The following is a 24,018-nucleotide window of genomic DNA, read 5'->3' as shown; positions in this document are numbered from 1 at the left end:
GCAAATTCGTATAAAACATCAGAGATCAAAGTTCACACGAACATAAAAAAAATATATAAAGGAAAAAATGTTTACTGATCCTTTCGCCTTGCACAGTTTATATGGGCCCTGTCCGGGTCGAATTTGATCAAAAACATCATTTAATGAGCTGGATGCATATATAGTACTACGAAAGCTACATAGTATTAGTGTTAAACCTGCGAAATTCGTATTTTATGTTGAGAAAGTCTTACCATACCTAAAAAAAAAAATTCAGTAGTGTAACGACATTTTTTTCTGAAAAATTTGTCTCTAGTATAAACAACTCATTGTTTTTCAAATAATTTAATAATAAATTAAATAAATATAAGTTTCACACATATTTAAAAACTACTTTTATTCCAGATTCAGTATAGATTTATTAGAAAAATCCTAAAATATTCAGAGTTGTGCTAATATCGTAAGAAAGGGGGCATTTTGAAGAATTGAGACCTATCGTTGAAAACTACTTCTAAATTAGTTAGAGGAGACTTAGTTTTCTGAACGTTTAAAATTCAGTGCAGCTTCTTCAAGGTCTTCAAAGTAGGTATTATTCATAGACAAGCTCTTCCAGGTTTTTCTATTCTGATTTTTTCCCCACTTGTTTAATAACTATATTGTAAAATCGATTTTTTTCTGGGTATTTGCCTAAACCAATTTAAAATTTTTTTCGGAAGCTGCCATAGAAAAACGAACACTATATCTCTTGAAAAAATCTGATTTAGTCCAATACTCAGACCAGTGTTGTACAATTTAAAATATAAAAAATATTGTCAGTGGTGTAAACCCACAAAATATGATGGAAAAGGAAATAAAAACCAGATGACGAGTGCTCAATGAGAAAAATGCTTTTTCTTTGGGCAAGCTTTACCACAAATTTGATTTTCCTGCGAAATAAATAATACTTGATGAACACAGGGAATTCGAGTTTCTTAATCTTCGTCAAAATTGACGAGGTAGCGAGGAAGCTACTTACAAAAAGAAAAAGTGACTACAAAAGAATATGCATATCAAAGTTCAGTGGCAAATAAAAAATAAATGAAAAAAGTAGCGCATACAAAATTAATCTCGCAAAAGAAACGGACTAAATTCAATTACGTACGTGCTTTGCGCGATTTCTCATGAAACCCATAAAAGCAGAGAATTGCAAATCGAATGCAACCGAATTTGCAGTGCCAAATTGCTTCAAGTGAGGCAGTGAGGAATGAGCTCCGAATAGTGGATGAATTAACACAACAAAGCAAGAAAAAAAAAACAACAAACAAAAAGCATTGCAATATTTGCCAACGAAAATGAAGCCAAGAAAAAAGTGTTTCTCAAATTACGAATGCATTGAAAAAATCGAATTCAAATCGATGATTGCAAATTTGAATATAAAAAACTGCATTGTTCTGGCCTTGATTGAATGGAGGTGCGTTCTTATTTTTTTTAAGCGGGAAATGCAATTCTTGAAAGAAGTATATATGCAGTTATGGAAGTATATATGGTTGAGATATTCTAATTAAAAAAAATATATATAAGCTGGAAGCGCGGAGTAACGAACTCTGAAGTCCATGCCGGCACCACCGTCGTAAATGTGTACTTCAGGCTTATAATTTTCGTTTCAAATAATTTTGTGTAATTTTAATTACTTGATTTAAGTTTACTCCATATCCATTACTTAATTATAGGTTCATTTTCGTTAAACTCCTTATACTTTGTTACTTGATTCCGCCCAAAACGCCAATACCTTTGGGTGCGCCAAAAATACTTCCCAAAGACACAAACTCTTACACACACTTACAATTGTATTTGGGCACTCGCATTGTACTCAACCTACGTATTTCAATTCAACTGTAATTATTTGCTATTATTTGCCTTGCGCTTTGATGTATCAGTTCCGGCTGGCGAATCGAACACACCCTTGCAATGCGACACAAGTAATAATAATTATTGGCCATAAGACTTTAATCAAAGAATTCCTGGAAGATTGCTTGGCGCCTTTAGCATATAGCACACACCCATAATACTGTTATGTGGATGGGAGTGTAAATTGCATAGCGAAATTATTTCATTTATATAACAAACAGTAATATATAGGTACAATATGGATAATTGCGTTGATATCGCTTGGAGTTTATGTATACTAAATATTTTTGGCGGGAAATCAATGTCCATTTGATTTCAATTTTATTGCATATGTGGGTACTCGAAATGTTAAAGTATGGACTTAAGTGCATTTGGTCCTTCTTTACGCCGAAGGACAATGCCCACCGCTGTGCCGGCTCATCGGGTGTTTAATGCATTTCGCCATCCAAAAGGATACACATGTTCTGTTTGGGTTTTGTTTTTGCAAAAACTAATTTGCCAACTGACTTGCCTGGTATAATACATACTAAGTTGCCAACATGTGAGTGTAGACTTTGAACAGAAACAAAAATATCCAAAGATGTGAAGTGGAACAAATACTTTACTTCCTCTAAACTCGTGCATATTAAGAGCAGACATTTATCTACAACACACACTTCCAACATATGGGTGGCATATGAAATGATTACTCATATGGTGAGATGAAGAACTCTGCGAGCGCTCATATGTGCGATGTTATGTATGTTTTTGTCAACAGTCTTGCTGTCAGTAAAGCCTTTCTGATGGAATGCCGGACATCCGCGCCAATTTGCGGAAGAAAGACCATATCATATTTTTGACTCGTTCAAGTTTGGCTTGCCTACAAGACCGAGTGCATGCGGTTTCCTAAGAATGCTGAAGTAAAAGTATATTACTTCCATCTGGGTAGAGATACAGCAGGCTCTTTGTATGGTGTGAGTTGACCAAATATTCTTACATGCCGGTTAATCCTTGAAAAAAAGAAAAACATATTGTTTTTAACTTAGAAATGCAGAAAAAAAAATACCACCGGATTTATGATTTTGAAAAATTATATTTTTAAACACTTTCTTTCATTTCTTTTAAGCTTGCTCCGTTGTTTTGAATAATAAGCTGTGAAAAATTTCGTGAGATCCCTTCGCCCAGGGCAAAATTCCTACTGACACTGTGAAAATGGATGCAATCGGAATATAACTCCGTCCACTCCCCAAATATGGGTACTGTTATTATTATTATAAAATCTTCTAAAAGCGCGATAAATCAATAACTAATACGACAGAGACATAAAAATTTATAGCTGAGATGGTATGAGAGGGCTTTATTGCCGCTGGAATAAAGGTTGGATAAATGGCGTGGCACCGCCAAATTTTAGGTGAAATCGCATTATTCGGGATCGGCCCGAACAATTTCAACCAAAATTTGGTACCTACTTGATTTTATGTCATTACGGTGGAAAAATAGTCGAAATCAGAATACATCAACGTCTACTCCCCATATAACAAAATTTTAAATTCCATTAGATTCTTTCACGTTCTGCTATACAAATCAAGATGTAATTAATATAACGAGAAAAAACTTTGCACCAATAGTGCCTTTGAAGTATGTCACCTTATGACTAAAAATTGTCTAAATCGCACCAAAACTATTCAAGTTACCGAATATTTAGTTCCCAGTACCTATAGTTGACATTTTATTCCAAATATCGGTCAATGTGTGAGACATATAATTCAAAATCAGGGGTAATACTTTCCTGACAATTGTATGTCTGTACTAATGCAAAGATTTTCGAACTTCCGGGTGACTTTATGCTGCATTAATCGATCATCAATGAAAATGAGAGAACGTATCTTTCTGATAAGAGTGTATCTTTGTGCCCAGAACTTGACCTAGCCCCAATATAACTAACATTAGGATTTATGAACATCGGCTGACTTTACTCCATATGATTGGTGATTGTATGTGAGGTACTTTAGTAAAATTCAGGGAACATTTTATTAGAATGTTTTGATAAAAATAGCTAAAATCAGGTCGATACCATCCCACCTCTCATATACTTCATATAATGATTTTCACTTTTCCAACAAAACTTATGAAGAATAAATAGATCAGTGTGTGAGTTGTATATTTAAAAAAACCTTAAAAATATGTTTTCAGGTATAACTTATAACTGAGCAATGTCGAAATTAATGCAATCAGCCCATCCCTTTCTCTGTCCCCAATATAGCCCATATGGTTTCCGTCTAACTTCAAACCGTTCATGTTGGTCAAAATGTGATATTTCAGTGAAACTAAATACACAAGTTTTTTTTTTACGATGTGTTTCAGGTGAAAAATATTTTTATAAATTTTCATAACAACTACTTACGTACTTAGCAGTTTCTTTCTTGACAACATATTTTTCTTGATATTCCAAAATATTTACAATATACATAAATTTCTAAAAATTTGCCAGTCATGTACCAAAAGTGATGTGGGTTCCAAAAGAGGACCACTTTAATGACAGCCAAGGATCCTATTAAATAAGTCGTTAATTTGGATATGCGAAAGATCTGTGCAATATAAGTTGTCCGTTAGTCAAATTTCGTGAAGATACCACGTCAAATGTGAAAGTTTTCCATACAAGAACTTGATTCCGATCGTTCGGTTTGTATGGCAGCTATATGTTATAGTGGTCCGATATCGGCAGTTCCGACAAATGAGCAGCTTCTTGAAGAGAAAATGACGTTTGCAAAATTTCAAAACGATATCTTAAAAACTGTGGGACTACCTGTTTAGGGTATAATGAGATTGACAATAATTTGCTACAAAAATGCTTTCAGCCCATTATCCAACTTAAAAACCTAACATTCTCATATTCAAGGCAACTTATTTTATTAAATACAATATTGGTAACTTTTAAGGTCTATGTTTAGTTCCATTGTTTGGGTATTAAGTAATTTGAAGTAGACAAAGCGATTCCACATGTGTTTATCTGACCTGCATGGCAGATTTATGAATATTCTCTTTATTGGCTGCCAGAATCTATAACTCCAACCAACATCAAGAAATTACAATTATTTTTATGACTTGTTTGTTTTCACAATGGACACTGTTTTGAATTGATAGTCCAGCCGCCCTAAATTCCGTAGCCGATAACAAAATAAAAGCCATTACTGTAACTAATTTGAACTTCTTGACTTCACCCTAGCTATTTGCCTCAGAGAAGTGGGTCGTCTCTGCAAAGTTGAGTTGAATGCGAATGCGCAATATAATTTTGCATTAAGAATTTGCAATTTGGGTCAAGGAAAATATTGAGCGAACGCATGGCCAACGCGCTTATCAGTACAGTACGTACAAAAAATACAAAAACGCTCAGTGTACTAAGTACTTAGTATCAAATGCGCCCGAATGGACTGAAAGACGGCTTTGTTTTAGTATCAGTAATTAGAAGAACGCATCTGGCACGCGCGCAGCTACAAGGTGTACACGCTGAAGACGCATATGTGTACCTTGGCACCCGCGCTTTTCCTAATTTTGGTTGACAGTTAAAAAAGAACACACAAAAATAATACACAACAGCCGCGCTTGCGCACGCGCCTTCTGCAATGCTCTCCAACTACTGGGTGCTTGGCGTATTTTATTTCTTCGCTGGTTATCTGGCATTAGTTCTTTTCTTTATTTATGTGCTATCAGTCAACAACCCCATGTGACGACGCACGCCCCAAAAGCCAAACAAGAAGCCACACTTACAAATTCTTTTACAAATATGCCCTCAAATGTTACCTTCTAATACTCCTATGACATTCTTTAGAATATATGTATATGTTTGTATGTGTGTTTGTTTGTTTTCTAAGCGTTCGTTTTTTATTCTAACGCTGCTTTGCGCGCGAGTTTATTCACCTTGCCACATATGCAACGGTTTCTTTTTAATTTCTTTTGTTGCGCGCCTTTACTGAAGCGATACAACAATAACACTACAACAACCAACAAAATAAATATATACATTGCAATTGGCCGCGCGTCAAGTCAAAACAACATAGCTCACACCCTCGTTCGCTCATTCACAGTTGTTGTGCCACATATAACAAACTGATGGCTGTGACATTAGCCCACGTCAGCGTTGAGATGATTAAAATGATGGCACGAGCTATGCGCGACGAGTATTACAGCAGCGATAACAATACAGCCGCGTCATTAAAAATAGTGCGGTAATAGAGCGCGAGTCCCGCAACAATAGCAACAAATCAACAAAGGCAACGGCGGCGTCGGCGGCGGTGGTGGTGTTGCTGGATATGGTTGAAGTTGTAGCGTGGTTCGGAACAGTAGCTGCACCCTTAGCCAAACACCCCTGCGCGCATATGGCGTTTTCGTTTCATTGCATTATGCATAATAAAATATTTTATGTGTTTTTCGAGTTTAAGCTACTGTTTTACAGCGTACTTTTATTTAACCCAACGACCACTAAACATAGTTAGAAGAAACCATTATCCTTTGACAATGTTATATTGCATTTATTAATCAGCTTGAGGTAAAGCTCACTAAGACTTTAAGAATATATGAGTTTTGGAATATAACCAGAAACTCTCTGTATTTCAGCTTCGAATCAGCCTGGTAATTTTGCATCGCAGAGCCGTTTTCCCCTTCCTCAGATAGTCGAAATAGATCATATTTCGTCAATTCTAGAACACCGTCACTTTTTTTTGCCAAAGTTTCAAAGTTAAAACCATGCTCATTGTCTTTTTTGACATCAAAGGCATCATCCACCATGAATTTGTTCCTCCTAGACAAACCGTCAACGCCAAGTTTTACGTGGAAGTCCTCAAGAGACGAAGGATCAATCGGGTCCGACAAGACCGATTGTAAGTTGCACCACGACAAACGCCCCGGCTCACACCGTCTTTCTTGTGAACAGCTACTTAAACAAGGCCGGCATCCCAACGCTTCCGCAAACGCCCTACAGTCCAGATGTGCCCCCTGAACTTTTTTGTTTCCTTGCCCGAAAAGGCCGATGAAAGGCAAGCATATTGAGACGACAGAGGGATCCAAGCAGCATGCACCTTGGCTCTCAAGACTATTCCGAAGAATACCTTCCGTGATGCTTTCATTGCTTGGAAATCGCGCTGGCAGCGCTTCATCGACCCTGAAGTAGCCCATTTTGAAAGTTTTTAAAGAATTGTAATGATTGATTCAATAATTTTTTTTTTTAAATCGACTCAGTCCTATTACTTCCCGTACAAACCCTGTACTTGATCAGTTGTAACAGAGGATCCTCGAAGCACTGTTGTGAAGTGATCTTACACTTTCGCTTGTTCTTCGGAGCGCCGGCTAATTTGTCAAGCCTATTAGATAACGCAGGATATGATCCAGGCGGTCTTTTGCCAAATGTACCGTCATAGCTACCAACCGCATTCTATCCGTAGTCCGCCAATACAAGATCGTGGACGTTGTCACGTTATTCCTCGTGGTATCATTTTGAGGTGCATCTGGGCGTGGATCAGTAAGACTTGGCACGCAAACATGTTTGGGATAACATTTGCGATAAACACTTAAAAATTAATGTTAGAATTTGTTGATATGAGTGAGTCTTGGTAAGAACACCGTTCATTGGACTTCAACACTGTGTAGACAAAGTCAAAGGCAAATAACAGCCTCAGCACTAAAAGCCAGTTAAAAATGTTTGCTGGGTGTTGCACTTTTCGATCAGAAACTTACATGCAAGCGCAACATGCTTAGAAAAATGGGTTTTAGTCTCTCCGATTGCATGAAGTCTCGCTATAACAAATTTTCCATCCCCAAGTTTGCGTGTTTGAGTATCCTATTTGCGTATTTATTAAATTTAATGTCCTTTGCCTGCAACATGCAACAAACGCGAGTGCAACATTTTCCTCCCGAAAGCCGAAAAGTCAAAAGAAAATTCCACCACCACCAACACAAACACCAACGCGCGTCGCTAGGAATTAGGGAACCCTGCGCAATGCTTTTGCACCACAAGTTGTTGGCTCGTTGTCCCTCGTCTGGCCGAGGCACGGGCAGTGGTGCGTGTCCAAATTATGCCGCTGCGCTTCGCTAGTCTCTAACCGCAGCAAGACGCGCGTTGCCGAGTTGTCGGCAGCGGTAATGACTCGCTTAAGTATCTGCGATGGCAACAACGGCGGCGCTGGTGGTGGTGGTGGTTAGGTGGCGTAGCGCGTGCTACGCTTCATTTTGATAGTGGCAAGTGTTTCCTTCTATTACGACGTTTTTTCATATATTTTTCTTTAAGTTTTTTTTATCGTAGCTTGTATTAGCGTTTTGTATTTTTTAGTTTTTGGCGGGCCACCTCGGTCCGCTGTTGCGCGATTAAACGAGACGAATTCGTCGTACGAGCGCGTATAATGACTTTAGTGAGTCAGGTGCATGTGAGGGGTGAAACGCCACCGCAACTATGCCACATGCGCAGTGCAGTTAAAGTTACAATGTACATGCATACATACATACACACATGAGTGCATAGGCGCACTCATTATAAACAATAAGAATTTTGATAATTTCTCCATAATTATATAAACAACGACACTCTTGGCAACAGCTCATGTGGCAGCAAGTTTTTCCGTTTTTCCTTGCAACAAAGTGTTTTAGAATTTTAGCATTTCAACCGTTTGACATTTGAAGCCAGCATTAAGCAACGAAAACGTGTAGCAGTAGGTAAAGGAAGAAGGCGCGGTCGGAAGGAAGTTGCCTCGCGCTACACACTTTTCTTACGGGTTATGTTGTTGTAGCGGTTATGACCCCGCCGCACGTGCGCATTAGAGCAAAACTATTTATACGCCGCCACAAAAGCGGCATATGCATGCTCTATAAGGCTCTGTATGTGTGTGTATGTTTATGAGCGCATTTTACTGGGGTGGCTTATTTGACCTGCCAAGTCAAATTGCAGTGCATGAATTAACAATTCAAATTTTCTTACAACAACTAGCATGTCTTTGCCACATATTCGGGGGTCTTGCCGTCTTTTCTATTCCATATTTTAATTGTCATCAGGTGTGACCGTAATCGAGAAGTGCAGCGCGCCGTGAACCATGCCGTTAACTAACAACTGCAACGGAATTTCCAGCACTTTGCGCGGGAACGAATTGCGGAGCCCACAACAAAAGCATATGGACATTTGAATAAGCATATGCAAATCTTATATATGTACATATGTATATTTCCTGTCAAATTTCTCGCTTGGTTCCAGTGAAATCCACAGAAATCGGCGTTTTTGTGGTCATTCTTAAGCCACTTCGTACGTGTACTCTACTTGCCACCGGAAGTAAGCTCGCCTGCGCATTGGCGCTGATTTCATCGGTTCTCTTATTTCATCACAATTCTCTTATTATATGTTGTTTTGTGATTGCCAATATGTATGTATGTATGTAATACGATAATTGGCTATCTCATTATATCCTTGCAGTATCCACTTGCTTCAGATTTGAGTATTGTTGCTGTTTAACTTTGTGGTCCTTACATTGCCACAAATGCTTTGTGGTCAGTGCTTCCTTTCTCTGCACTCTGATTATCCCATCATTCTTCAGCTTCAATGAGCATGATCAGGATGTTGCTTATGAGTGTAGTGTTTCTTGCTTTTATTAGGTATCGGTTACAATTACTTGTGGAAGAAAAACAGATGGGCAAGTTACATGGTAGTAATGCGTGAAGAATCACTGCTGAATCTGGCTGCACTGCAACACTGCATTTGTTGCCTCATGGATATATTAATAAATTAATTATATGATGTTGATGGCATTACTGCATTGGTTAAGTCAGATGGGTTTATTAAGCAATTAGAGAGAAAGAGAGTTAGTTTCTACTAAGTACAGAGTTTTAGTTCTTTAGTTTTAGTGAGGGATAACATCTTAACAAAATCTGTTTTCACTATATTAAAATTCAGTACTTAGATACATTTGAAGGTCGAAGCGCCCAAAGATTAAAAAAATAGTAAGACTTCGGAGAATTTTGTTGGGGCATTGGAAGAGAAAATGTTTATGTTTAGAACGGTTCGAACAAATTCATTCCTATTTGGAGTTATCACTCTATTTGAAAATAAAGAAAAACTGAGAAAATATTGGGATTTGAAGGAACTTTGTTTTTTGTGGAAACTTAGAAAAAAGTCATATGAGAGCACTTGTTTAACACGAGTTACTCCATTTAAGCTGTGAACCTAATGTGATAAGTAATATTCTTCTACTACGATAATAAAGTTTCTTTAGACACTAGTGACGAGGGACGCATGACAATTATGGCTTGTTTAAAGTAACTTATAGAAACTTAAAGTTAGTATGGATTTTTCTGATGGGTTTCTCCAATAAATTTTCCAACGCCTTTAGACTTCGATAACATTTCAAAATATTGCATATTACTACCAGGAGTCTATTTTTGGGAGAATGCAAGTATTTCGGTTAAAAAAATCATTGTGTGAGCGTCGTGATCTCGTCCAAAATTTCATTCGTGGATAATAAACTGGTGAGAATAACAGAGATGTTAGAACTTTATTAAATTTTTTATTTATTTCGTTTGAAGTTTTCTGTAGTGGATCTACATTAACAAAATACCAAGTACAAAGTGTAGACTAATTTCCCACGCTAAATCACATTGTAGTCAAGAAACCATGTTCACTTGATTTCGTTAACCTCCCTCACATTTTGAGCGAAATACCAATTTGTTCAATAAATTTTGTCGCTTGATAAGAAAAACACAATTTTACGATTGAAAGTACACTTTATCATTCAATATAATCTTCTTCTTCTTCTTAATTGGCGTAGACACCGCTTACGCGATTATAGCCGAGTTAACAACAGCGCGCCAGTCGTTTCTTCTTTTCGCTGCGTGGCGCCAATTGGATATTCCAAGCGAAGCCAGGTCCTTCTCCACTTGGTCCTTCCAACGGAGTGGAGGTCTTCCTCTTCCTCTGCTTCCCCCGGCACTGCGTCGAATACTTTCAGAGCTGGAGTGTTTTCATCCATCCGGACAACATGACCTTGCCAGCGTAGCCGCTGTCTTTTAATTCGCTGAACTATGTCAATGTCGTCATATATCTCGTACAGCTCATCGTTCCATCGGATGCGATATTCGCCGTGAATCAATATAATCTCCCAGAACATTAATACACTTGCTCCAACGATCCTCCAATCCAATCCCATCCCTGAAGTGAGAATCCGGTAGGTTTGCAAAATACAATTCACAGCATATGACCTCTTCATTTGATGAAAAACGCTTGCCACGCATATATTTTTTAAGTTATGAAAACAAATGGAAGTCGCAGGGGACCAAATCTGGTGATTACGGTGAATGCTTCAACAATTCAAACTTTAATTTATGAATTGTAGCCAATGTCAAAATACTCTTGTGACATGACCCTGATGAAAAAGTATTTTTTCTTCTGCAAACCGGATCTTTTTTCACAATTTTTTTCCTTCAACTGGTCCAAAAGGTTTCAATAATATTCCGAATTAATTGTTTTACCAGTTTGCAAGTACTCCGCTAACAAAATTCCTCTCGTGTCCCAAAAAACTGATGCCATAACATTCTTGGTCGATTTCCGGACACGATCTCGTTTCGAAGCCGAACAACCAGGTTCACACCACTCTTTAGCCTCTTGTTTCAATTCAGGACCATAATGATGAATCGACGCACAAAATCCACTTTATCCTTTTTAAAATGCTCCAAATTTTGCTGAGTCGTTCAAAAATAAGAAAGTAAAAAGTAGTCTAAATTTGTATGCCCGGAAAATCAATAAGAACTGAAATATCCTTAAATAAATGCTTCAATAAAAGCCAAAGCTCTCTAGATCCAATTTCAGTCGGTCTTTATATGTCATATATATAATACATATCTACCAAAGGACGCGGTTTTTATCTATCGATATTAATACTGTACACATTATTTTAGCGAAAATTTTACCAGAAGCACCCAAAATTAGGCTTCTGACTACCTTTCGAAAAATAGTACAATATTATCATTTTCTATTTAAATCTTATTTAATTTGCTACACGAACCAAAGCAAATGTTATTAATGAATCTTTTGTTTTAAAGTTGCAGGAAAATATTAAAAAAGAATTAGTAATATTCATTTGTGGCATGTTTTTGCGATCTGTAGCTAATTGCGATTTTCTAGCTAAAGAAAAGGATAAATCACCGGATGACACGTGAGTCCTTTTATAAGTTTTTCCTAAATCTCACATGAAAGGAGTAAATATACTAATGAATAACGAGCGCAAAGCATATCTACGCTGTCAGGAGTAGACTTAAAGTCCGCTGTACATAATGATCATATAGTTACTTGCAAGCAACGCGTGAGCCTGCAAGAATATATACATTTATTAGATAGTGTATACTATAAAGATTTGATCTGCCACACTGCAGGACATCCTTTTGTTCCCGAACTTTACGCTGAAATCTTTGACGCAGAGACGATTTATCAGCACAGCAAAAGTGTATGGTGGAAGAAAGCAAAAGGTTAATGCGCACACAGATCAACGCACAGTCATGCTGACACTTTTGCACCATGCGCAGCGAGCGCATGCGCAAACTGTCAATTGCGCTCAACTGTATTTTGGTACCGCACGACTTGTGCAACCTGCTGAAATACGGCTGGCTGCTGGAGTTGGCGCCTATCCCGTTGTGTGGCAGGTTGCAATTCGTCCAAGCAACCTGTTTGCTTATGCAAAATTGCTTTGTCCTCGGCACACAACAAGTCGCACAAAAGTCTGAGTTAGAAAGACAGACGACACACAGCGGTTTACACGCTGACTAATTTTAATTACATACTAACTAATGTGACTAACGCAAGGTGCAACGAAATCTGCCAGGCACTTGAGTGCTTTGTTTCATGCATCGTAAAACAGTTGTGGTCACCGTTCCAGCAATAATGCGAAAGGAATATGGCAAACAAAATGAAAATCGCAACGTTGGTGTTCTACATCGGCGCTCGGCGTGTGTAGGTTGCAACTATAACAAATTTAATAAACGCCTGCTACAATAAAACAACACTATTTTATGGCGCTGGTGGGATATGCCGTTAAACATATAAAACGCCCACTCTAACGGTCATAAAAGGGCCACCATGTTACGCGGCAAGAGCTAAAGTGGCACACCATCGAACGGCCGACCATAAACCATATGTTGGACGAACGCGCAATCCACTCCTCCACTCCTCTTTGCAATAAATCGAAAATTACCAATCAAAATAAAAACTGTCGGAGTTCTTAAAGGACACAAAAGGCAAAAAGCAGTAAAAAATCATAAAACTGCGAATACAAATAGCAATACAATTACAAAATCTATATATCTACAATATCATAAATACATATAAATACATGTGTATATGCCTGCATGTCCATGACAACCGTGCCAATACGATCAAGTGGCAGATCATTAAATGCCGGACAAAGGCCATGACAGATTTTTAATTTATGTGTGAAACGAAAAATCACAAATCCAACTCCAAGCACATCAATTTGCAATTTGATTTTCCAATTTCCAAAGAAAAGCGGGTCTCGAAGGAAAAAAGTGCGCGCTAAAATTGCGGCTCAGGTACCGTCGAAATTCAGCAATTGTAGCCTACTGCTTTGCCAATTGCTTTTCGTTTTGGACTTCAGCATTAATAAGAAGCGAGCCCTTTGATGCGCACAGGTCCTTTCACTTGACTCGGGGCACCGGCTCAACACATTGGCCCTCAAACAATGCCTGCCGCCTGGAGTAAAGAAAAAAAGCAAACAAAAACAAATTTGAAACATCACTTTTCCAAAACCCAAAACCTACCCACTTCGTATTGCCTAATGAATCTTTCACCTGTTGAATGCAATGCGGTGGCTGCCTGTGCTCCGCAACCTACTTTAAACTGCATATATGTTTATAAGTATGTAGCTGATTTTTGATCCGTGATCCACAAGTGCGACCTGCTGTGGTTGTTATCGGCTCTGAATCTATGAGGGAAATGCTGGGCCTAATCGAAAAGATAGAGTGGCATTGAACAAAAGGACTTTGAAGTGTTTTGCGAAATAATTCACTACTTTGCCATTGTTATTGTTTTTGTACGTACTATATACCGTTGAAAGTCAATAACAATGGCATGTTTAGTCAGTGTCGTCTTCGGCCGTTGTTTGGCCATTGCTTTACAATGCGGTACATAATTGTCGGCTTATTTACTTGCAATCACAAAGTATTGTTGTTGTTGTTCGGAAAATAATTTACTGTAATTTTGGGCAAAAAAGTCGCTCAAGGCGGAAAGTGATAAAATCCCAAATGAAATGACAGTCTCATTTTTCAGTGTTGGCAGTAAATTAAAAATCTGTTCTATATAAAAAACGCTGAGCGATAAGAGATGCTCGTAAAATATTGCAATTCCTTACAAAGTGTATACAAAATTCCAAAAAATTAGTTTTTCGGAAATCACATTGGAGTATTTCCTTTGTAAATACGAGTGTGCATATATACGAATGAGCAAAAAGGTATAGAATATGTGCTGGATGAAATGATTATAATTATCAGCGCATCGCTTTCGCAATTTTTCACACATATGCTTGGAGCCAAATAACAGGGTTCGTGATGGTGATGCAATAAAAAGAAACTTAGACAGTGAAATTGGCAGCTCGATATAAAACTAATGGCGTTTACACCTACGTTGGATGTTCAACCAAGTTTCATACCAACATTTCTTCTTCTTCTTTACTGGCGTAGACACCGCTAACGGGGTTATAGCCGAGTTAACAATAGCGCGCCAGTCGTTTCTTCTTTTCGTAATTTGACGCCAACTCTAGATACCAAGTGCAGCCAGGTCCTTCTCCACCTGGCCTTTTCAACAGAGTGGAGGTTTTGTTCTTCGTCTGTTTCGCCGGGAGGGTATTGTGTCGAATACTTTCAGAGCTGAAGTGTTTTTATCTATACGGACGACATGATCTAGCCAGTGCAGTCGCTATCTCTTAATACGATGAACTATATCAATGTCATCTTATCTCATGACCTTCTAAGCAAATAACAAATATTATAATATTTAGTTTTTTAATACAATATTATCTCGTTCAGCTAATCGTTCCATCGAATGCTATATTCGCCCAGGCCAACGCGCAAAGGACCATAAATCTATCGCAGAACATTTCTCTTGAAAATTCGTAACGTCGACTTATCAGACGTTGTCATCGTCCATGCCTCTGCACCATATAGCTGGACGGGAATAATGAGTTCTTATAGAGTTTCGTCTTTGTTCGTGGAGGGTGGTCTTTACTTGCATAATCAGTCCAAAGTAGCACCTGTTGGTAAGAGTTATTCTGCGTTGGATTTCTGACATTGTTATTGCTGTTAATACTGGTTCCAAGACAGACGAAATTATTTTCGACTTTAAAGTTATGACTGTCAACAGTAACGTGGGAGCCAAGTCGCGTGTGCAACGACTTTTTGTTTGATGACAGAAGATACTAGACCCATTTGCTTCGCTTAATTATCCATTCTGGAGAAAGCAGAACTAACGTCGCGGTTACTGAGGCCACTCACTGTTCACTCTTATGAAAGATTGTACCTTCTCGATTCAGCTCCAAGACTAGCCTACCTTAAAAAGACATTGCAGTTTGGCTCGAAATGTCTTGGAATGGTTGATGGACTAATTGCAAAGACTTTTTATGTCAAAATATATAAGAGGTTTGACATTGCCATCGAGGTGTTTGACTTCGAACGGACTATAAGTAAGACACCCCTTAGGCCAGTCTTGGATTTTCAAAAAATCTTTTTTGTTTTGCTTTAGGAAGGTAAAATTTAGCACGCTACAAACATTATTAAATTGAGTAAAGAAATAAAAGGTTTCCAAGTCGATTCCATTGTGGTGTCGAAACATTCGGGCAGTCAGCTTCAGCACGCAATATTTTAACCCGATCTTCTGGGTCGAGCGGCGGAGTTATTCGGGGACTATCGCCCGTACTTGCTTGAAATTTAAACCTTAGCTTCTCAGTATTTGTATCTACAAAACTACGTATGATTCTTTAGTTATTATTGCAACTTTTTAAAAACAGTTTTTTGTTCGTTTTTATTTGTTTTACAAATCCATAATTCCATAGAAAGGCTAAGAATGTTGGTTCTCAAACAGAAAGTCTTATTTATGGTACATTAACACCCTGTTTTTGTGTTATTTTTCAGATAACAGAAGTTCCAAGATGTTCCCTTAAAAATGTGAAAATAAAGAATACATCAGTAGTCATAGTTTTGTATTAAAATGGCATTGCATGAGAGAGAAATTCGATTCCTTTCTCCTTACTCCCAGAATAGATTGTCAAAGTAAGTCCTTTTGGGTATCTAGATTTTAATATTTGGTAATAACGCAATCTTCGGATCAAAATATCTTTATATATTTTATAATTTTTCGGAGATGGTAGCCTTGCCTTCAATAATAATCCCTCCCATATTTTTTTGAAGATATCTCGTCAAATAAAAAAGTTTTTCATGCAATGATTTGGTTTTGATCCCTCAGCTTGAGCATCGCATCTGTATATACTTAGTGGGATCAAAATATCGATTTATAAATTTTATACCATATTTTGGGCATGGAGCTCATGCTGGTTATTTATTTATATTTTTCAGTGTATCAGACGTTTCCTTCTCACATACTTATGATAATAGATACATATGTATATAAGTATTTATAGGGTATAAAAAAGTTGTAAATTACTTTCACCTATATCGCTTGGTAGTCTTTAGTAGATATCCGTGAAAATATAGCTCTCTGCGACATCTTCATTGTGCAGAACAGATAATGAATAAAGCTTAAAAGAACTTCCCATAAAGGTCATGTGAAAATATTAATAGCGTTCGAAGATGTTTTCCAAGGTTGAAGTTTTATATGTATTTATTTGGAGTGACTTTAGCTTGAGTCAAAAACATGCCTTCCTTAAACGGAACCACTTATGGGTAATGGACTTCTTTGCCAAACAATAAATGTACATATATATTTTTTATCGAAACTCCTTCAGGAAACCTGCTTCCACCAGCACTTACCCTAGAATAAGAATTCCCCAACCACTTCCGTTCCAAGGTGCCTCATTTGCTGTCATATCGCTCTATCAGAACTAAACCAAACTCGTCACCTTCACATTTTGCCCCGAAATATCGCTTGGATCATATCATATTACCCAAAACAATATTATTAGTTACCGCCATCTGGTTAGTAGACAACATAATAATCACCAATAACCGTAGTCACTTGAACGATACCGTTACTGGAACATCTGAGCAAATGCAAATATGCAAAGATCCTCCTACAAAAATCATCAACCACTTGCCGCACTCTGCCACCGTCGACGCCGGTTTGCCTTAGAATGACCTGCACCAATTGATTTGTTTACATAGCTGGCCACATGTAAGCCGATACTGCGTTTGCGCGCCAATACATAATTTTGCCGTTTGTTACTGCACATGTCGTACATCCTTTAAAAAAATGCTGCAAACAAGGAAAATAAAAATAAGCATAGCAAAAAAGTTAAATCTCTGCTCTGGTCAATTTGGTTTGTATGGATGTGTATAAGCATCCTGCTGGAGTAGCAAGTGCGTTGGTTGTACATTATGAGACGGCTCAAATTACATACATATACGTATAACATAAGCATGGATTTGCGTATTTTTAGAACCGTTTTTTTAATTTTATTACTCGATCAACACACACACATTTGAAGCGACCATCATTAATGCTGACCCACGGATGTATACCAGATATATGTATGTGCGAAGGAAATGCTGTAGCCGTTACTGTCATGCACTGTTAAGAAATTATATACATAGATAGGTGCATATGCAAGTTTATATACATACATACTATAAACCAAATAATATTAATTTCCTTCTAACCATTAGCCTTGTGTACATCGGCTCCTCAATATTCAAGTAAGTCAAGTGTTAATAGTTCTTTTGTTTCTTTTTATACTCTCGCAACAAAGTTGCTAAGGAGAGTATTATAGTTTTGTTGTTTGTAAGTCCTAAAACTAAAAGCGTCAGATATAGGGTTATATATACCAAAGTGATCAGGGTGACGAGTAGAGTTGAAATCCGGATGTCTGTCTGTCTGTCCGTCCGTCCGTGCAAACTGTAACTTGAGTAAAAATTAAGATATCATGATGAAACTTGGTACACGTATTTCTTGGCTCCATAAGAAGGTTAAGCTCGAAGATGGGCAAAACCGGCCCACTGCCACGCCCACAAAATGACGAAAACCGAAAACCTATAAAGTGTCATAACTAAGCCATAAATAAAGATATTAAAGTGAAATTTGGCCCAAAGGATCGCATTAAGGAGGGGCATATTTGGACGTAATTTTTTTGGAAAAGTGGGCGTGGCCCCGCCCCCTACTAAGTTTTTTGTACATATCTCGGAAACTGCTATAGCTATGTCAACCAAACTCTACAGAGTCGTTTTCTTCAGGCATTTCCATATACAGTTCAAAAATGGAAGAAATCGGATAATAACCACGCCCACCTCCCATACAAAGGTTATGTTGAAAATCACTAAAAGTGCGTTAACCGACTAACAAAAAACGTCAGAAACACTAAATTTTACGGAAGAAATGGCAGAAGGAAGCTGCATCCAGGCTTTCTTTTTAAATTTGAAAATGGGCGTGGCCTCGCCCACTTATGGACCAAAAGCCATATCTCAGGAACTACTAGACCGATTTCAATGAAATTCAGTATATAATATTTTCTTAACACTCTGATGACATGTACGAAATATGGGTGAAATCGGTTCACAACCACGCCTTCTTCCAATATAACGCTTTTTTGAATTCCATCTGATGCCTTCTCTGTATAATATATACATTAGGAACCAATGATGATAGCGGAATACAACTTTACACAAATACGGTATTTGAAAAATATGTAAATGACGGATAATGAAATTTCGATTATCACTTTATCATGCGAGAGTATAAAATGGTGACACCCGAACTTAGCCCTTCCTTACTTGTTTGTTCAGTTCTTGTTTCTTTTAGGTGTTTTTATTGTCAAGATGTGGCGTTTGTTTAGATTTGAAGCCATTAGCACATCTTCCTTCCAATGAATTTTTGCTTGCACCGTAATCCAATACGTGGAATATGTCCTTGAAAGGATGCTGTATATAGTGTATCGTTAACTTTTTGTTTATATTAACTAAATAAATGAAATAAAACATATGTATGTGATATAGATCAGCAGGGTTAATTAGTTGATACATAGCATGCATATAGCAGTCTGTTAGCAATAGCTTGTGAAATACATCTTCAGGCGTCTTGAAATCTTATACGAAAACATATGGCCAATAAAAGTTAAGCTCAAACACAAATTTTCATATGCAAAGCACTTTATAGCCAAATGTTGTTCTCTCAATACTATAAGATTGATTTTCAATATTCTTACAAAGCTATGGCGCAGGCAAATAATTCTGCATTTATAAAAAAGTGGACCTAGTAGAGATTGTCGTTAATTTGCCAATTACCTATAATGAAGGAAGATTTCCAAAAAGGCATTACGTTTCGCAATTTTTGGAGTGTTGAAATTTTTTTTCATTTTTGATATGGAATAAGGATTACTAGCTGTATGTTGTCATTAACCTAGCTGAGAGCCTGTGACTAAATCTTGGAATCGAGACTCCTCGCAATTAAATAACTTACTTCCTGCTCGAAGACGCGCACCAATACTCGTTATCAAAATCGTATTATCTTTGGTACAACGATCAAATCGTTTTTTGAGTTATAATATTATCGGCACCAAAAAGGGTAGTGATGAGCATTTTGACAGCTGATCATACGGAATGAAGCTCCTCATCTGTCACTATCAATCCCTTGACTTTCCATTCACGTCAGTGATGCTGTTAACTCATACTTGAGAATGGGAACAAATAAAGATAGACTAGGGTCAGGATCGGGACGGATCTCTCCAAGCCGTTCGATACCAAACGAGGTTTCAGACAACAGACTCCTTACCGTGCAACTTCTTCAATCTACTGCTGGAGAATAATTCGAGCTGCAGAGGTGAATTGAGAAAGCATCATTTTTTATAAGAGTGTACAGCTACTGGCGTACACCGATGATATTAATATCATTAGCCTCAGCACCCGCGCCCTTAGTTCTGCCTTCTCCAGACTGGAAGCGAAGCAAATGGGTCTGGTAGTGAACGAGGGCAAGGCGAAATATTTCCTGTCATCAAACAAACAGTCGTCGCACTAGCGACTAGGCTCCAACGACACTGTTGACAGTCATAACTATGAAGTCGTAGATCATTTCGAGAGAAAGGTTTACCGGAAGATTTATGATCTTTTGCGCATTGGCAGTAAGTATAGTAAGTTGTTCAGTGAATTAGGAGACAGCAGCTAGGCTGGAAAGGTCATGTCGCCCATCTTGTTGAAAACACTCCAGCTTTGAGAGTAAGTTGGAAAGACCAGGTGCTAAACAACAAAAAGTATGAACGATTGCGCTCTGTTCTAAGCTCTATACGGCTATAATCGCGTAAACGGAGTCTTCGCTAATAAAGAAAGAAGAAGAAGTGTCCTCCTGCGAGAAAATAATTGTCATGAAATCGCAACCACAGCCTCGGAATAATAATCGGTCCCAACGGTACAGACCAACCCAAAAGTTAAAGGATAACGATTATGAACTTGCGACATTGAATATAAGGAAGCAATAGTCCACACACAATTGTTTTTCTAAGTAAGAAGTCATAGTCCACCCAGAACTGTCTTGTTAAGGAGGAGGAAGAAGAAACATTATCGATATATTTCTCTTTAAAAAAAATAAGTTGCGAACCATCAGTGCTAGCGGGATATGAAAAATAATTTTGATGGAATAATTTTAGAGATTTTAACCGCTAATGACAGCTGCGTTTTTACATTATTTTTATAAAGATTATTGAGAAGAGAATGATCATATACATCCGAACAATCTTTTAATGATTGAGGGGCTTGATGATATATCTTCTTCTTCTTCTTATTTGGCGTAGACACCGCTTACGCGATTATAGCCGAGTTAACAACAGCGCGCCAGTCGTTTCTTCTTTTCGCTACGTGGCGCCAATTGGATATTCCAAGCGAAGCCAGGTCCTTCTCCACTTGGTCCTTCCAACGGAGTGGAGGTCTTCCTCTTCCTCTGCTTCCCCCGGCGGGTACTGCGTCGAATACTTTCAGAGCTGGAGTGTTTTCATCCTTCCTGACAACATGACCTAGCCAGCGTAGCCGCTGTCTTTTAATTCGCTGAACTATGTCAATGTCGTCATATATCTCGTACAGCTCATCGTTCCATCGGATGCGATATTCGCCGTGGCCAATGCGCAAAGGACCATAAATCTTTCGCAGAATTTTTCTCACGAAAACTCGTAACGTCGACTCATCGGTTGCTGTCATCGCCCAAGCCTCTGCACCATATAGCAGGACGGGAATTATGAGCGACTTATAGAGTTTAGCTTTTGTTCGTCGAGAGAGGACTTTACTTTTCAATTGCCTACTCAGTCCGAAGTAGCACCTGTTGGCAAGAGCAATCCTGCGTTGGATTTCCAGGCTGACATTATTGGTGGTGTTAAAAAAAAAAAAAAAAGTTGATGATATATCACCCCAAGAAATAATTAGTGGAATATACTACATGGTCAAGATCAATAACTTGTTATTTTATATCCTAGAAATATTACCGGTAAAAAGATCCTATTCTTTTGAAAACAGTAACTGAGTTTTCAAAATTGTTTGGTTGTAGAAAAAGTCCGAACGTTTTTCACTTCACGACTTCGGTCTTTAAGTAAACAAATTAGTGGTCACAGAAAGAACGTCAAACAAACCAAGGAGCCTGTGAATGCAATTAGATGAATTAGAGCCCACTAAAACATTGCTGACGACATTATGTAATTAATGACGCTGCATCTATTATAAGCCAACAAGCATTTATGCATCCACAAACACTAGCTGGCTATTGATTTAGGGACGAAATTTGTTCCTCGCAAGTGTATGCACCCATATATTGTATATACAATCAAGTATTGTAAATATTGTTGTTTTTTCCTTCGGCGGCTACTTGTATCACATCACACACATAAGTTATCACAATCCTTCTTGACCGCTTGCCGACACATTAGAATACGCACACGACACATATACAAACATTTATACGTTAATACGTATGTGTGCTCTTAAGTGCGCGTGTAGGCCCATATATCATATGGCATGTTCGTCCCGACCGATGCCGCCAAGTGCACTGTGTTGTCCTTTCGGCTTCTGCGACCGTTGCAGCAATACTTGAAATTTTTTCATTCGTGAAATCAATTTACATGCCGCCAATGACTCGAGTTATTTTTATTTTTATCATGTGTGTAATGTCGGTAGAAATTAGTTAGGCTCCTTTTATGATTAGTTTTTTTCAGTAATGGCTGCGATGCCTTTGCATACAAATCAGGCAAATGACAACATAACGGTGCATAGAGCATACCGAACACAAGGGATATTTGGGAAGACGAATGATGACAGGATGATGTGGCGAAAGTTTTTACAACAATGTTAAATCACAGGCATATATGACTACATACATACATATGTACGTAAGTAAAGATAATTCTTTGAATATTTTGTTAATCTTTATTTTTCTTAAAGAAATAAAATATAGAAGTATTTTTGACCTATTGGCCAGTGGGAATTCAGTCCCTCAGGATATCTAGTGCTTTTGAATGTTATGTAAAATAATTTTATCTTGTGAAGAGTAGCTCGCTAACTTAGGTTCAAAACGACTCTGAACCTTTTCTCAAACTTTAACTATGTCAGAACATCACTTCTCTGGACAAGAAGGTTGAGGTTATTATTATTTGTTAAAAACGAAAAGATATTGAGTATTTTATATAAATCAACCAAATCATATACACAGAGTACTCATTGATCGGACGTGTGATCGAATCCAAATCTAAAATAGAGGGGACATCTTACGATGCAACATGAACAACGTCGTTTAAGGTGCGCCAAATTTAGAACTGAGACATTTAGGAGATAAGTTTTAGAAAAATTCGTATGTATTTATATCCACCGCGTTTCGAAATAAACACTCACATGATTTGATAGCTTTTGTTTCTGAGAAGTTCTGAAATATACCTTTATATGGTAGGTGGGTGCAGTTAATTCGGATTTTTCTTGCAAGAAGTGGACACCTTGTTACCTTGTGGTATTGCTATGGTTGAGAAAGCTCAAATAATTTATTAATTTGTTCTAAGTTCTGATCAACATTTTCTAATAATGGATGTTCTTCAGTATGCATAACCTCCGTTCATATTTCTGCTATGAAAAAGATTCTAATAAAACCTTTTATAAATTGTTCGCTCCGCTATCTGTCGAATACCGTCGAGATATACTTGTATGTCGAAAATGGAAAAAGAGCTTCATCAAGCATTTTGCAGAGAGTAAAGTGCCAATTATATTTAAGCCCGAAGATCGGCATCTCCGGTGCACTGCGACTACACCGACAATGGCAATTATGTAATACCATTTTAAATATAACTCCCGTGGATATTACCAGCTGTTGTATTGTTGCGAAGTGTGCACTAAAACTTAGGGAAGCTGAGTATACCAAGAGGTCCGAGCAAAAACACACCGAAATTCTCTTCTCCCTCCAACTGCAATTCAAAAAACTTAGATCATTGTGTCGCAGAGACCACTCATCGAGGAGGGATATGTGGATGGGAAGAAGTCGCTAGAGAAGTGGGGCAATTAGTTTTTCAACGGATGGTTCAAGCTGAGAGAGATAGTTGAGGAGGGAGTTTTCTTTTCTTTTCCGTCAACTACAGCTTTAGGCTATCGAACACTGTAGTGTTTTTCAGGCAGAAGTAGCTGCTATTAAGGAGGCGGTAGGCATACTCCTATGAAAAGCATCCACTTTCAGGGAGGTAAGAATTCACTCCGATTGCAGAGCGACAATACCAACGCCGAGCGCGCAAACTGTGCGCTCAAAACTAGTTAAGGAGTGTCTGTCCTCACTAGAAAAGAGTACGCTTGCCTGCTATCATCGGAATGGGACCGAGATCCACTAAATTACTTGCTCTTAGCAAAGTTCATCTTGCCGCAATCATATGGATTCATACTGATCATTGTATAACAGGCATTCTAACGGTAAGGCTGAAAATCTTGTCCGATGCTAGTTGTCAACGTTACATGGGAGGACTTTCTCCACCATTG

The 24,018-nt window shown here is 38.0% G+C and overlaps 1 protein-coding gene across 3 annotated transcripts in view; it reads right to left on the bottom strand.

Annotated features, from left to right (window-relative positions):
• LOC126760056 (O-acyltransferase like protein-like) overlaps positions 1-24,018 on the bottom strand; it is a 63,379-nt gene that overhangs the window by 13,668 nt on the left and 25,693 nt on the right. Inside the window, exon 6 of one of the 3 annotated variants that reach the window (XM_050475439.1) lies at positions 2,627-2,855. The exons of the other annotated variants lie outside the window; for them this stretch is intronic. Coding sequence (XP_050331396.1) covers positions 2,850-2,855 — 6 coding nt within the window. The 3' untranslated portion in view covers positions 2,627-2,849. Of the gene's footprint in view, positions 1-2,626; positions 2,856-24,018 lie in introns of those variants that run through there. 3 annotated transcript variants of the gene reach the window in all.

Source organism: Bactrocera neohumeralis, chromosome 2 (genome assembly GCF_024586455.1).
Source record: "Bactrocera neohumeralis isolate Rockhampton chromosome 2, APGP_CSIRO_Bneo_wtdbg2-racon-allhic-juicebox.fasta_v2, whole genome shotgun sequence".
Taxonomy (NCBI): domain Eukaryota; kingdom Metazoa; phylum Arthropoda; class Insecta; order Diptera; family Tephritidae; genus Bactrocera; species Bactrocera neohumeralis.
This window is presented reverse-complemented; position numbering and strand designations above follow the sequence as displayed.